This window comes from Magnolia sinica, chromosome 16, assembly GCF_029962835.1.
Source record: "Magnolia sinica isolate HGM2019 chromosome 16, MsV1, whole genome shotgun sequence".
NCBI lineage: Eukaryota > Viridiplantae > Streptophyta > Magnoliopsida > Magnoliales > Magnoliaceae > Magnolia > Magnolia sinica.
The window spans coordinates 59,508,134-59,522,839 of NC_080588.1; the positions used below are offsets into that span (position 1 = coordinate 59,508,134).

Genomic DNA, 14,706 nt, shown 5'->3' on the forward strand with positions numbered 1-14,706 from the left:
AGCATTTCACATCCAACCTGAGAAGTTCTAGATCTTCCACACCTAATATATGCAGCCAGACTAATTTCCTTTTAAAATGTTATGATAAAACTTTGATGCTCTGGCACGTGATGGATGATACACGGTTACTAATAAATTGCATACGTGGCATACAATTGAGTGGGACTAAACTGTCCAAATTATGGTTCTCAGTTTATATATATCATAAACCAAAAATTAGGTTTATTTGATTATCAGATTATTGAATCAGTTACAAATTGATTGGACGGTTAAAAATTAAAATATCCAACGGTCCTATTTCACGCAACAAGCATCTGCAAATCAGAGGTTAGGATTATTCAACGTATCTTGTTTTGGGACTGTGATTTATCAACAGTAGGCTGCACGATTTAGTCGGTTCAATTTGAGTAAATGAATACCACATGTATAATTTCTGAGTGCCAGCGTATCAAACGTCATTCGCTCCCGAGCATATAAACTTTCCAGAAATGACGGTCAAGTCTCCATCGTGGAAAACGGTGTGGTTTTGATAACAACGGGAAGCTATTTGATACTCCGGCGGAGTGTGATAGTTAATACACATGCAATCACGAATTGGACATGTAAAACTAAAATTAAACCGTTGAATTCGTTGCCCCACAACACGTGCCCCATGTAAAACCATCCTCGCCCTCTGATTAAGGAGCATTTGTTGAATCGAGGTTGAAACACGTCCATCAATCAGCCAGCTACGACCCTCGTTCATGGTCCATCTAAAGTGGGCCCCACGGTTTGGAGGGCTCGATTGGATTATATATATTCCACTTTAAGTGCACATACATGAACTACTGTAGGCCGCCAGAGTACCAAAACTTTTCTATTTAGTAATTTACTCTTCCGTCCTCGTGGATTACAAGTGTTTCCATGCAGTCTACGTCCACCGACGCAACCTGCATTTACGATTTCTCACCAACACAAACCTAAGCTCTATCCGTAGCCAGACACCCGTATAATCGGTTAATCCAGGCCGTCCATATGGTGGATCTTAAATCAAGCAATCCACATTATAAAATCCAAAGAAGTTGGACGATCAGATCCATCCATTTGATGCTGGACCACCCACTCCTCTTTACCATTAAAGGCCACAGATAGAACAGCTAGCAGGCTTGACCAGACTCGTTCTCCACCAAAGATCAACCATTGGCAGAAATGTGCCAACAAACTTCTGATCCAGGCTCACTAAATAAATGGGGCCCATCTCTTCAGCCAATGGGAGCATGCAGACTACCCTGGTTTGGCAGACCGCAAACCACCCAATCATTTTTTTTTGCTCCTTTGCTTTTCCTTTTACAGTAATAAAATCTGCAGAAATCTCCCACTCCGTTGCCACAACAGAAAGGAGTAAAACCACATGGGACTCACGCGGTCATTCTCTCCACATTACAAATAAGGAAGCTTGGATACTCTGGCGGAGCGTGATGGATGATACTCAGGCACTTAGAAATGGTATACCCACATGCAAATCAAACCGTCCAAAACTATGTATTCCATCTTAGATGCATCATGAACCAAATATCAAGATGATTTGATAACCAGAACTTCTGATTAGTGGACATTAATTGGACGTATAAAATTGCAGAATGTCCAACGGACCAATTTCAAAAAACAAGTGTCCACGAATCTGCGGTTAGGATTGTTCAAAGAAACTGATTTCAGGACCCTGACTTAGCGATAGAGGGTTCTCCAATGTAGTCGGTTTAATTTGAGCTAATGCTTGCCACGTGGACAATTGTGCTTGTGTATCAAGCCTCATACACAGCCGGAGCATCAAAATGAAGGCTTCTGCTTCCCTGATGAGTGATGACGTGGAAAAGCCGTTCTTATTGGTCCAAAATGTTAGATATGGACAGGATCTGAACCGTTCATCCGGTGGGCTCTAAATCAAAGGCTACGCAGCTTAAAATCCATAATGATCAGATGATCTCAACCGTTAGATCGTGACCTACAAATCAACACATGAAAATAAGCAAAGGCCCGAATCTGATCCATCAACTAGGACCATCCGATCCGTCCACCTGTCCTGTGCACATCATCGTCCCAATCAGCATCCATCTTGGACACACATGGCACCAATCCACAGGCACCGTTCTAACCATAATCAAAACCAAAAGGAATAAAAGCAGCCACTATTCACACCCACCAAAATTGATAGTCACACTCCATCTTTCTTCTTTCTGTACACCAGCATGCTGCATCTATGTACTGATTCTATTACCAAAAGTACCAAAAGGGGTGCACTATCAAAAAGGGAGGGTGTGGATTTCAATTACCAAAGCAAAGGCCGAAAAAAAAAAAGGGAGATTCCTATTGCCACGCATCATTCTCAGGTGGCCTACCATCCAGCAACGGCCGGATCAAGAATTCCAGCTCTTGATGACGTCATCCAAGCATCCAGATCTTGCGGCCAGCAGAAGCTTTCCTCCATCAATTCCTGCAAACCAGTGTAACTGTTAACTTCAACACATCAAAATACCAACGGAATTTAGCAAAAATCAGAACAAGCAATGCAGCCCACTCTCAATCATTTCCTTCAGGCACTGGCCCTCTCCTCCATCATCAACCAGATGCTGACATGTGTAGCTGGCATTCGAAATTCGGCAGCCACGACGGATGATGGCCGTCGAATTCTGCACGAGCCATTGTTTCCAATCGAAAACATCCCGCCGCCTTCGCCGGTCGAGCCTCCCCCTCCCCCAGCAAGCCCAGAAAGCGACTGGCCGTTCTTCCCCCAGGGCCCGCCTGTGCCCATCTTGGATCAGCCGCGATCGCCCGCCGCCACCACCAATCTCACCAGCCCATCCCAGTCTGCAGCCCCACCAGCCCACCCAATCAAAAGGATCACAATTGTGGTCTCCGTCTCGATCGCCGCATTGGGTATGCTATCAGCATTGGCAGTCTTCTTGTACTGCCACCGGGTAAGGCATCCGACGGCGGAATCTGATAAGCTTGTCGGCAATGACGCCCAACGGGTCCCACCAGATGGGTCAGCTACCGCTGACGGCCTGTACCTTGGGACAATGGACCCTTACAACCAAAGTGCTGGTGCTGCTGAGCCAAACAGATCACCATACCACAGGCTGAACTCGGTCCAGAGATCAGAGCTGCACCGGCCAAGCCCGGAACTCCAGCCATTGCCGCCACTAACCGGGCCACCAAAACGGGTTTCGCCACCAGCGATGTCATCCGATGAGGATACCTTGTTCTACTCTCCCCAAGGATCGATTGCTGAGACCAGCGAAAGTTCTGGCTCATCAGTTTCACGACAGATCTTACCACCTACAGCTGCTCCTGCAGCTACCAGAGTTGTTTATACCTCTAATTCTACTCAATCTCATCGAGCTTCTCCAAAAACCCGTCTCTCAAATTGCTCTAGTGATATTAAAAAGACCATTACAACATCAGCGCCACCGCCACCGCCTCCCCCACCTCCGATGCCATCATGTAGTCAGCAATCTCAACTACAATGCGCTCAGCCCAAAACACCATCTCCTCCAAAACGGAAGGCAAAATTTGCATCACCACCTTCACCACCACCAAACTTGCAGCTTCCCCCTTGGATGAAAAATCCACCCACAAAGGCAGAAGGAAGTTCCGGCCCGCCTCCACCGCCACCGCCGCCGCCTCCACCCCCGCCAATTTTGGGGAAAACCCAAATTCCAGAAGCACGGGTCCCACCAATGCCAGTTCGACCATTGTCCAAACCCCAATATGTGATGCCTGCCCCGACGGCTGCTCCTCGGGCCAAAGCACCACCATCAGTTGTAGAGGTTAATCGCGGTGGCAGCAGTTCATCCGAGCCCCACGAAGTGGTTGACAACATGGACAATGGAAAACCCAGGTTGAAGCCATTGCATTGGGATAAAGTACGCGCGAGTTCAGATCGGGCGACGGTGTGGGATCAACTGAAATCAAGCTCTTTCCAGTAAGAACATCCCACTCCTAATTTGATAAGTCATAGATCTAAACTCACTGAGTTTCTTTCTTTCTTTTTAAATGAATCTAAACTCACTGAGTCAAAACAAGAAAGCAACAAAAGTCAAATTTTAGATTCAGTCACCATGAAAACTCTGTTTAACCGATAGCATTTATTCTGGAATTGTTTTTGAAGGGATGGTAGCATTTTTTGCATTATCCAGTCATGTCACGTAGTATTTAATTGGATTTATCCCCATTTTTCTTACATTCACATCAATGCATGAACCATACATATAATATCAAATAATATTTTTATATACCAAGTCGAGTCTTTGGGTTGATGTGACTGAGTCTTCTGAGTCGACCCCAACTTGTCTTGATGCCAAGTCGGGTTGGATCAGGCCATGGTTACTGATAACTTCCGTAGTCCCAAAGTCCCACAATCAAATATTTTGAACACCTTGCAATTCGTTTGCAGATTGAATGAAGACATGATCGAGACCCTGTTCTGCAATTCTGCAATTCCTGTTCAGAAAGAAGCAACTAGAAGACCAGTTCTCCTACCTGTCGAACAAGGAAACAGAGTATTGGATCCGAAGAAGTCACAGAACATAGCTATACTTCTAAGGGCACTGAATGTAACCCGGGAGGAGGTGTGTGAAGCACTTCTCGATGGTGAGTATTTCGATTTTCTTTCCTACTTGAGCAGTAACACGAGTTCCATGATTGCATCTTATTGTCCATGTACCATAGAAAACCATGGGACATTGCTTTTGTCAAGAATTTTCTAGCACCGCCTACTGTCTGTTGCTCTCCCATTGCCGCTAGCCTCCTGCACCTCACCAAGTGGCGATCCAGACTGTTCCTCGAGTAGGCCCAGTCATGGATGGACCATGTTGAAAAATCCAATTAATAGAAAGAGAATCACCTTATCCACATGAAGGTTTTGAAATGTGGATGGTCATTCCTGTCCACCATATGCAATAGATAATGCTTTTGGTTTTATGTTTATATAGTTGTGGCTTCTGATGATGATATATATCTAGTCGTTGAATTACTACCATGAAGTTGTGGGTGTGTGGAAGTAACATAAACTATGATCTGCAGCTCTGTTTAGAACCCAAAGATACAAAATAGCCCCAATGGGTAACATTACAAGATAAGCAAAAGGAAGTTTTTCATCAACACCATTCAGCTTAAGATTTTATTTTTATTTTTATATGATGAAAATTTGTACAGAAGCTATCCACTAGCCCACTACATTCAAGGGAATGCAGTATCATCAGGTGGCTTGAGTTTCATGATCTCCTACCAACTATCTCGAACTAGCTAGATCATCTGCAACATCATTAGCCTCTCTCAAAATGTGAGAGAAGGACATTTGAATATCTGTCACTCAGTTCCAAAGCCTCCTCCATATTGTCCACAACTCTCCACGGATAGGATTTTGAGATGATCCGCGCAATAGCATTGGGAATAGCAGTTGTTAACTGCCAAGCCTTGGAAACTGAATGTGGATTGGCATCCAGCTGCCTGAACCACCTTTTAGTTTTCACTTGGCATGCCATCTCATACCTGTGATTGCTAGATAGGAAATTAGAGAAGCATGGAGAATTGGAAATGGTATTTTCCAAACAATATTGGAAGTATCGGAGAAAGATATGACACTCATTTGAAGTATGAGTTTAGCTCATCCGCAGCGCCAATCTGCGCAGAGGTTGTGGGATCCTCCCACATGAAGATGAAACTTCAGGCAAAGTCTACCTCTGTAACCCTGAGGGCTTGGGTCGATGTAGGTAAGGCATGCCATGTGTTCTCGTATCTCAGGAGGCAGTAGATGAGAGGAGATCGATCCTCAAAATCTCGCTGACTGGTTTTTTGTGCTTGGATGAGGAGAGGGGCCTTCTAGATGTGCTTTCGAGATTGGGGTTCACTCTATAGCTATTTCATGCTTGCAGTGTGCCAATGATACGTAATTATTCTGTGATCCCGATAAAGTTAAGCTTTCTTTATTACAGGAAATCTTCAGTGTTTTGAGACCATTCCTAGCCGCCAAGTTAATTTGTCTAGAATTGCTACTGTAGGCATAACTGCCAGTTCTGAGGTCAAAGTTATGGCCAGGGCCATCAGTTGCATGCAAATATCTCTTCCTATGGTGTATGTGTATCTAGGTCTTCCCTCGGGGGAAAACCCACGTGCTCTATGTGGGATCTGGTTAGAGAAAGGTTGGAAAAAGGCTGTCTGCCTGGAAAAGGTCTTTAATCTTTTGGTGTCGGATTACCCTGATAAAGGCATCACTGGCAAACCTCCCAACAAATTATCTATCAGTGTCTGAAACCCGAACGTAGTAGCAAAGAAGATTGAGAAAACTGCTGTGTGATTTTTTGTGGGAAGGTAAGAATAGCAGCCACAAACATCACCTGATGGATTGAGAGGAGGTTCAAACCGAAGTTCATGGGTCTTGGCATTGGTTGGATAAGGGATAAAATCTAGCCTCTTTGATCAAATGGTGTTGGTGTTTCAGCTGTTAGCAGGAAGCTCTTGGAGGAAGGTTATTGTTAGCAATTATGGGGAGGATCAGAGGGGATGAACCCTGCGCGCCTTGGAATTCCAGGGCCGGTGAAGTATTTGCTGAAGGGATTATATTTAAAGTTGGGACTGGGAATGATATCAGATGTTAGGACTTAAGGACTGGGAATCGTATCAGATTTTGGAATCGTATCAGATTTTGGGAGGACTCGGGGAATTACCGTTTGCCACAACTTTCCAAGGCTCTGTCAGATCCTTGCAGCGACATTCTTATTAATGATTGCTATGAGCAGGTGGGAGATAGAGTGTTTTAGAACATCCCTCTAAGGCGGAACTGTTGGACGAGGAGATTCTCATGCTTGTTGAGTGGTTTGGAATGTCCTCTTAAGGTGGAACTGTTGTATGAGGAGATTCTTATGTTTGTTGAGTTGTTGGGCATCCTGAAGGAATCCTTTCTTTGGTTGATGAACCCGTTGAGAGGATTGGGAATCCCTCATCGATGGGTCATTTTTCAGCTAGAGATTTCTTCGTTTCTCTTGGTTACTCTATGATTTCTATTACTTGGGGAACATTGTCCCCACGAGACTCTGTTGGGTGGTAAACAAAATCCTCACCATTCGATAACTTAAAGAAAAAGAAGTGGACTATACCCAATATGTGTTATATCTGTCAGAAGGAAGAAGAGTCTATGGGCCATACTTTTCTTCATTGCAGATGTATGGATGAGATGTGCTCGCTTATTTCACATATTCCAGATTGCTTGGGTCCTGCCTGCCATAGTCAGCTGGACCATTTTGCTGCAAAGGAAGAATTCTTTGGGGCATGTTACCATGGACATTATGTGGGGCATATGGAAAGAGCACAACAATAGCATATTCGATGGGGTCTCTCGTTCTTGGGAGCAGCTGTCTGAAACAGTTAAATCATACCTGATGCCTTGGGGTCTCACAGCTAAAGATTTTATTGGGGCTTCTAATTCGGAGATATTGAGAAAATGACATGAAACTATTAACACATCTAGCAGGAAGTCTAGAATAGGAAGCTGTGGCAGCTACCACCATGCAATTGGTAGAAATCAAAACATTGACGGGTGTTCTCTCAATAACCAAGAGTGTTTGGTATTGGTTCAGTTGCCTGGAATGCACAAAGGGAGATCGAAGTGGCATCCACATGTCCTATAGACCATGGGGACCATAACAGAGCCGAGCTGTTTGTAATTCTTGTAGGAATTAAGCTGTTCAGGAAATACTCTCTAGAAATCTTATCTTGTAAGAGGACTCTCAAATCTCTATATCTTGGGGCTTCTGGTTCTCACGAGGCCCATTGGAAGAGATGATTCACAGCTAATGAGATTATACAGGAGTCAGAGCTACCTACTTGTTATCCTGAGAGATGAAAATGCTACTTCTGATTCTCCAGCCATGGGCAGAGTAACCAAACCTTCTCTTGTAACTGCTAACTGCCATGCACTGCCTTAGTACATAGAGCTTCCTTTTACACTCCTTTTGAAATATTGGACCTCCATTATTTAAATTGTGCATCTCCTTCACTTGTAGTGGTTAATATTCAATGAATGAATGAAGAACTCATTTGATCTGCTGATATCAATTAAATCCGAATTTTACTTCATACATAAACAAACCATTTTTAATCTAACTCACTCTTTATACTTCTACCCATCTAGGGGATTCCCCCCTCCAGTACAATGCAAGAATCGTGGATATGGAATTATACTAGCTACCTACTAATTTATTTTAGAAACTTCCGATATCAATAATTGGACCATGCAAAATAGAAACACATCCTTCCAACTCATCCTTCCTTCCTAGGCTCAACAGAAACATCAAATAGTAACTTCTTCATGTGCTCTTTTGTGAGAAGATTTGGAATCAGCTTAAGAGATCATTTCTAGAAAATTCTAGGCTTTATCAGGGTTGAAGGATACTATTTATGAGTGAATGGTAGGAGCTAAGAAAACAAATAAAGAGGCAGTTATTATAAGAAGATACAATATACAGGTTAATGGAAGGTTTGGATAGAAAGGAACAGTTGATAGTCAAGAACAAGTCCCAGATCAGCAGATTGTTGGGCAAACATAGAAGGTAAGATTGAATGAAGTAAACCAGATTAAAATGTTCCCACTGAAAGGTGGTGGGGGGCCAGAGAAACGTGTGTCGGATTCTTCATTCATGTACAGTTTTAGAAGTTCATCTATGATGGACATATCTGCTTCAGAACAAGCTTTGTTGCTTTGTTCAGGATTCAGAAGTTAAACTCAGATGGTGTGAGAAAGGGTAGATGAGGAAATGCAGCCTGAGCTGTTCTTGGACTCAAGCTCACTTAGAAACTGAAACTTTCAACCTTAGTTGCCAAAGGTTGAGCAACGATTTGGGTGTGAGGGCGAGGAAGCCTCTATTCTGAAAATGTCAGGAAGCGTGAATGCCCAGGAAGCAAAAGCAAGAGCGGGTGCAGATTTTATTTTATTTTTTTGTTTGAGAGAGAGAGAGAGAGAGAGAGAGAGAGCGCAGGGAAGTGGCATGTCATAATGCATGAATGCCTAGCAAATGGGGAGGGGGGGTGCTGCTTTGACTAATAGGTACTTGCAATTGCAACTACATTTCAACCTCCAAATATAAATAGACTCTAGTCTTGTCATAAACCTTTTGAAAGATAAGTTGTTTTTCTTTGGCAGCTCAACTTCATCTGGTATTAACTTCTTAGGCATCTTCTCTTCTTCTTCTCATGGACCATCCAACACACAGGAAATGAACTCCTCTAGCGTTTGGTCTTGGACCGTCTGGTGTTGAGAAAGTCTACGGGAAACTCTCAAACCTCAGGAAAAAGGATAAAGAATGGAAAAACAATGACTATGTAGTTAAAATAGTTTAGATAAAGTGCAAGAATGGGAATGCGCAGCACTAGTTCCACCAACATGTGATAAGCTAGGGGTAGAGAATCATGTGGGTTCATCCAATACAAACTACTAAGTATATTTAATACGGTTATGCATAATCATCATCTAAGTCTCATCCCAACTCCCAACTAATTGGGTTGCTGCATGAATCCTTCTCTGGCATTCCACTCTATCATGGCCATGACTTCAGTTAGACCATAGGTCATCCAAGTCTTTTCTTACTAGTTACTTCCTCCACCCATGTCCTTTTAAGCCTTCCCCTTGCCCTTTTCGAGCTTTTAAGACTCACTCTTTCTAACTGGTACAATTTTTGGTCTCCATTGCACATGACCAAACAATTTAAGTCTACTTCCCCTCATCTTGTTACCTATTGGTGCCACTACTAAATTCCCCCAATTGCATTCATTTCTAATACTATCCTTGTCTTGCCACTCATCCATATCAACATCCTCATTTCAGATACACTCATCCTATGGATACGTTGTTCCTTAATTGCCCAACATTTTGTCACATAAAGCATGGCTGGTCTTCTAGCCTCTAGCCATCCTATAAAATTTCTCTTTCAATTTGAGTGGTACACAACGTTCACATAAAACTCTAAAGGCACATCTCCATTTCTTCCACTCCACTTGAATTCTATGGGCAACATCCTTCTCAATCCACTCCCATGAATTATTGACCTAAGATATCAAAAGTGGTAAAAAAAAAAAAATCAAAATGATCTCCAAATCCAATAGGTTTTGGTAGATCTAGGCATATAATAAACTTTTATATGGATTTGAATAAGGATCGACTAAAAAGAAAAGAAAAGTTTTGTTTTACCTTTTTTTTTTGATTGTTTCAAAACCAACCCCAACCCCTTTCAATCCTTCAAATCAGAAGAAAATCGATGTTTTGATACTCCAAATAGATGTAAATGGCGCCAAAAATCCCTCTACTTTGATATACTTCAATGATTTGAGGCAAAGGAGGAGAAATGAGGGAGAGAGATCGAAAATGGGGGAAAAAAGGCCCCATTTTTTTTGCTTTTTATACCCATATCAATCAGACCGATACGGGTACAGAATATTGGTGCCAATATGGGTTGTATCGGCCGATATGGCTGGATACAGCACAACCTTTTTGGATACAGCCAATACAGCCCCATATCGCATATCATATCGAGTTGATACATATACGATACACTTGTATCAACTGATACGATACATATATTCAAAACCATGCTTCTAGCCATCCATAAAATTTCTCTTTCAGTTTGAGTGGTACATGACGTTCACATAAAACTCTAAAGGCACATCTCCATTTCTTCCACTCCGCTTGAATTGTATGGGCGATATCCTTCTCAACCCACTCCCATGAATTATTGACCCAAGATATCAAAGGTGATCATTTTGGAAAACCTTTTTTTTTTTTTTCCTGAAAGGCCATTTTTGGGAAATTTCTTGGTCAGCAATCTTTTATAATTCCTCGTTCCCACTCCTATTTTTTACTAAAATTACACTTCATATACTCAATTTTAAACTAATTTTAAATCCATTAGATTTTAAAGCACCTCCCTAATCCCTATAAATCTAGCTTTGTGTTTACACCCTCCCTCGTCTTGTTAATCAAAACTATGTCATCTATAAACAACATACACCATGGGATCTCTTCCTCTAAATGTCTCATTAACTCATCCATAACTAAGAGGAAAAGGTATGAGCTCAATATCAACCCCTTATGCAAGCTTATAGTAATTGGAACAAACTTGTCTCTCGACTAGTGGTCCTCACATTTGTTACTGCTCCCTTGACATATCATTAATCATGTAAATACATCCTCTAGAAACTCCTCTCTCCAAACACCCACCAGATAAACTCTCTAGGGACCTTACTATGAGCTTTCTTCAAGTCAATAAATACCATGTGGAGATTCTTCCTCCTTACCCTATATTTCTTCATCAATTGTCTAAGTAGGAAAATAGCTTCAGCTTGACATCATAGAGTTTGTCATTCCCCAAACGAGCCTACACGCATTAAATGGAGCCCAAGCACCTATCTAGATCGAGTTTATGGTTCCTCCTATCCTATGCTTTCAAAGTGGTTGTCATTTAACAAATTCTGAAAATAGCTTCTCCATGTTTCATTGATCCCATCGTCCTTGACTAGTACCCTCTGGTTATCACTCTTAATGCATCTAATGTGATCTTTGTCCCTACTCTTCCTCTCTCAATTTTGTAAGTTTGAAGACTTCTTTCTTACCTTTTCTTACACTAAAAGTAAAAAGATAAGGATGTAACTATCAACCGGAGTGGTAGTAGATCATGGTGTGCCGTAAAGGCCGTTACGGGACAATAAAGGCCATTATGTAAAGGTAACGGTGGCAACCGTTACGCATTATGGGGTCGTAACGGCCGTAACAGCCATTATGGAAAAAATGACCCATATTTGCTATTAATGGCATGTTACATCCCCTAAAAAAGGTCATAACAGCCCCGTAATGGTCTATTAAGGGGCAAATACAAGTTTTCATACTTTTTAATCAACATTACAGGTCAGATAAAGGTTTTTCGAGGTTTTTTGCAATAATAAAAAGAAGAAGACCATAAGGGCCGTTACGGGGCCGTTATGCCCCATATCGTAAAGGTAACGGTGGTGGCCTACCGTTACAGAACACCTTGCAGTAGATATCACTTCCCAAAATAAAATATCTTAAATGCTACAGCTATCAGTTTTTGCAAATTATTCTGTAACCAGTGCCCTGCCTGTTTTTTCCTCACCACATTGCATTAAATACAGTCTGCTGTGACAGGTAATCAAGAGGGTTTAGGTCCTGAGCTTTTGGAGACTTTGGTAAAGATGGCTCCGACCAAAGAGGAAGAATTGAAATTGAGAGACTACAGCGGTGATTTATCAAAGCTAGGCTCTGCAGAACGCTTTCTCAAGGCAGTGTTGGATATACCTTTTGCCTTTAAAAGAGTCGATGCAATGCTATACAGAGCAAATTTCGATGCGGAAGTTAAATATCTAAGGAAGACTTTCGAAACTCTAGAGGTAGTAATGGTGAAACCTTCTAGTTCCTTTGCAGTTGATTCATTTTTCATCCAAAGGAGTAAACTATGTACAGCCTATTCCTTTACAAAATTCGGGTCCTATTTCTTTCACCATATTTGCAAGTTCAACCTGTTGAGGAAATATACAATGTTCAGCAGAAATTACAAGCATTTTCATTCATCATTCAGGCGACAGCACTCGTTATGGGCGGGACCCAACTTTCACTGGTCTACATGTTTGTCTGGTTGGCCCAGTCATAAGTTGGAGTCCCTAATCAACAATCCTAGCCATCTGGTAATGGGCCAGCAAATGCACAGTTAAAAAGAAGATATAGCAGAAGGCCCATGTGCAGCATAAAAAATGTCCACCAATGGATGGTTGGGATTGATCATCTAGATCAATGAAAAGCCGGCCTGCCTGTATGGAATGCTAGCGCGAATTCAAACGCCTATAATTCAGTCTGAGAATTGTATAATGGCTAAGATGCAAGAAATAGCTTAGACATTTCCACAACACCATGACCAAGTATCCATATTCCCCAAAAATCAAACCCCCGGACTCTTAAGAACATGAAAAAATCAAAACCAATCAATGAACTGATGCTTAGTGTCTATGAAATTTTGCAGGCAGCATGTGAAGAGCTGAAAAACAGTCGACTATTCTTCAAGCTTCTTGAAGCCGTTCTCCGAACAGGCAACAGAATGAACGTGGGCACTAACCGTGGAGAAGCAAAAGCATTCAAGCTCGACACGCTCCTAAAACTGGTAGATGTTAAAGGGACAGATGGGAAGACAACACTCCTCCATTTCGTGGTACAAGAAATCATTCGATCCGAAGGTTCAGGTTCGGACCATCCACCTGAAGATTTTCTCAAGAAACTGCACCCCAAATCAAAGGAGGAAGAATTCAAGAAGCAAGGCTTGAGGGTCGTGGCTGGGCTGAGCAACGAGCTTAGCAATGTGAAAAAAGCAGCAGGGATGGACTCAGACGTCTTGAGCAGCTACGTGACGAAGCTTGAAAGGGAGCTCGAGAAAATCAAGCTGGTGTTACAATTAGAGAAGTCGTGCACGAAAGGCGTGAAGTTCTTCGAGGCAATGAAGATCTTTCTTAGAGAAGCTGAAGATGAGATTCTTCGAGTTAAGGCTGAGGAGAAGACGGCATTGGCAATGGTAAAAGAGGTTACTGAATATTTTCACGGGGACACAGCAAAGGAAGAAGCTCATCCTTTTAGGATCTTCATGGTCGTACGTGATTTCCTATTGGTGTTGGATCAGGTCTGCAAGGAAGTCGGGACAATGCAGGATAGGGTAGTGGTGGGGTCCGCTAGATCATTCCGGATATCAGCGAATGCTTCATTACCAGTTTTCAATAGATTCAATAACAGGAAAGAAGGAGCTTCGGATGATGACAGTTCTTTGTCTTCATAGAATCACATGAGAAGAAAAATAATACACCATGAATTTCTTTAAAACCCCATCAATACCCCGACGGTTTCAACACATTTTTATGTACAACCTGAGGGTATTTGTGTCTTTTGGAGGCGATGGAGGGTCCCATAAGGAAGGAAATAACACAGAATCAGGAAGGTGGGAAGGCTAAGGAATGCAGATTGGAAATTTGGAAAGCTGAAAAGGGTCATGTAGAGTTACAGTCACACATAGTCAGATAAGGTCTACTTTTGTAATTTATCAAAGAATATTTATCGTCTATATATCAATGGAATTCGATGTATTCTTATTCATTTCAAGGAAAATCAAAGCAGTCTTCAAATCTTTCATCCATGTTGTTTAAGTAAACAGAAGAAAGTGTTTATTCTGTCTAGATGAGGTCTACTTTCGTAATTTATCAACGAATATTTATTGTTTATATTTCAATGGAATTCAATGTATTTCTTATTCATTTCAAGGAGGATCAAAGCAGTCTTCAAATCTTTCATCGATGTTGTTTTAGTAAACAGAAGAAAGAGTTTATTTTGTCTAGATGAGGTCCACTTTTGTAATTTATCAACGAATATTTACCGTTTATATTTCAACGGAATTCGATGTATTTCTTATTCATTTCAAGGAGAAACAAAGCAGTCTTCAAATCTTTCATCCAAGTTGTTTAAGTAAACAGAAGAAAGAGTTTATTTTGTCTATTTCATGACTTGGGATCACAAGCATGTGTCACCCCATAGGGCCTACATGCATTGATGGTGCGATGATCAGAACCGTCCATCTTGTTGGTGCTACCATAAATGAACTATGGTCCAAATAATCATGCTTCGGTGATCCTGAC

General features: G+C 41.9%; 1 protein-coding gene across 1 annotated transcript; it reads left to right on the forward strand.

Moving 5' to 3' along the window:
- The first annotated feature begins 2,397 nt into the window (after positions 1-2,397).
- Positions 2,398-14,206, forward strand: LOC131229154 (formin-like protein 6). Its single transcript, XM_058225036.1, has 4 exons — positions 2,398-3,961; positions 4,433-4,629; positions 12,188-12,429; positions 13,056-14,206. The coding sequence occupies exons 1-4, from the start codon at positions 2,544-2,546 to the stop codon at positions 13,854-13,856; spliced, it is 2,658 nt and encodes an 885-aa protein (XP_058081019.1). The 5' UTR covers positions 2,398-2,543; the 3' UTR covers positions 13,857-14,206.
- The last annotated feature ends 500 nt before the right edge of the window (positions 14,207-14,706 follow it).

Bases quoted from the DNA above. Each gene is read 5' to 3' on its own strand.
- LOC131229154 (XM_058225036.1), top strand. From the start codon at position 2,544: ATGCAGCCCACTCTCAATCATTTCCTTCAGGCACTGGCCCTCTCCTCC. The intron at 3,962-4,432 runs GTAAGAACATCC...ATTCGTTTGCAG, and splicing joins CTGAAATCAAGCTCTTTCCA to ATTGAATGAAGACATGATCG. The intron at 12,430-13,055 runs GTAGTAATGGTG...GAAATTTTGCAG, and splicing joins AGACTTTCGAAACTCTAGAG to GCAGCATGTGAAGAGCTGAA.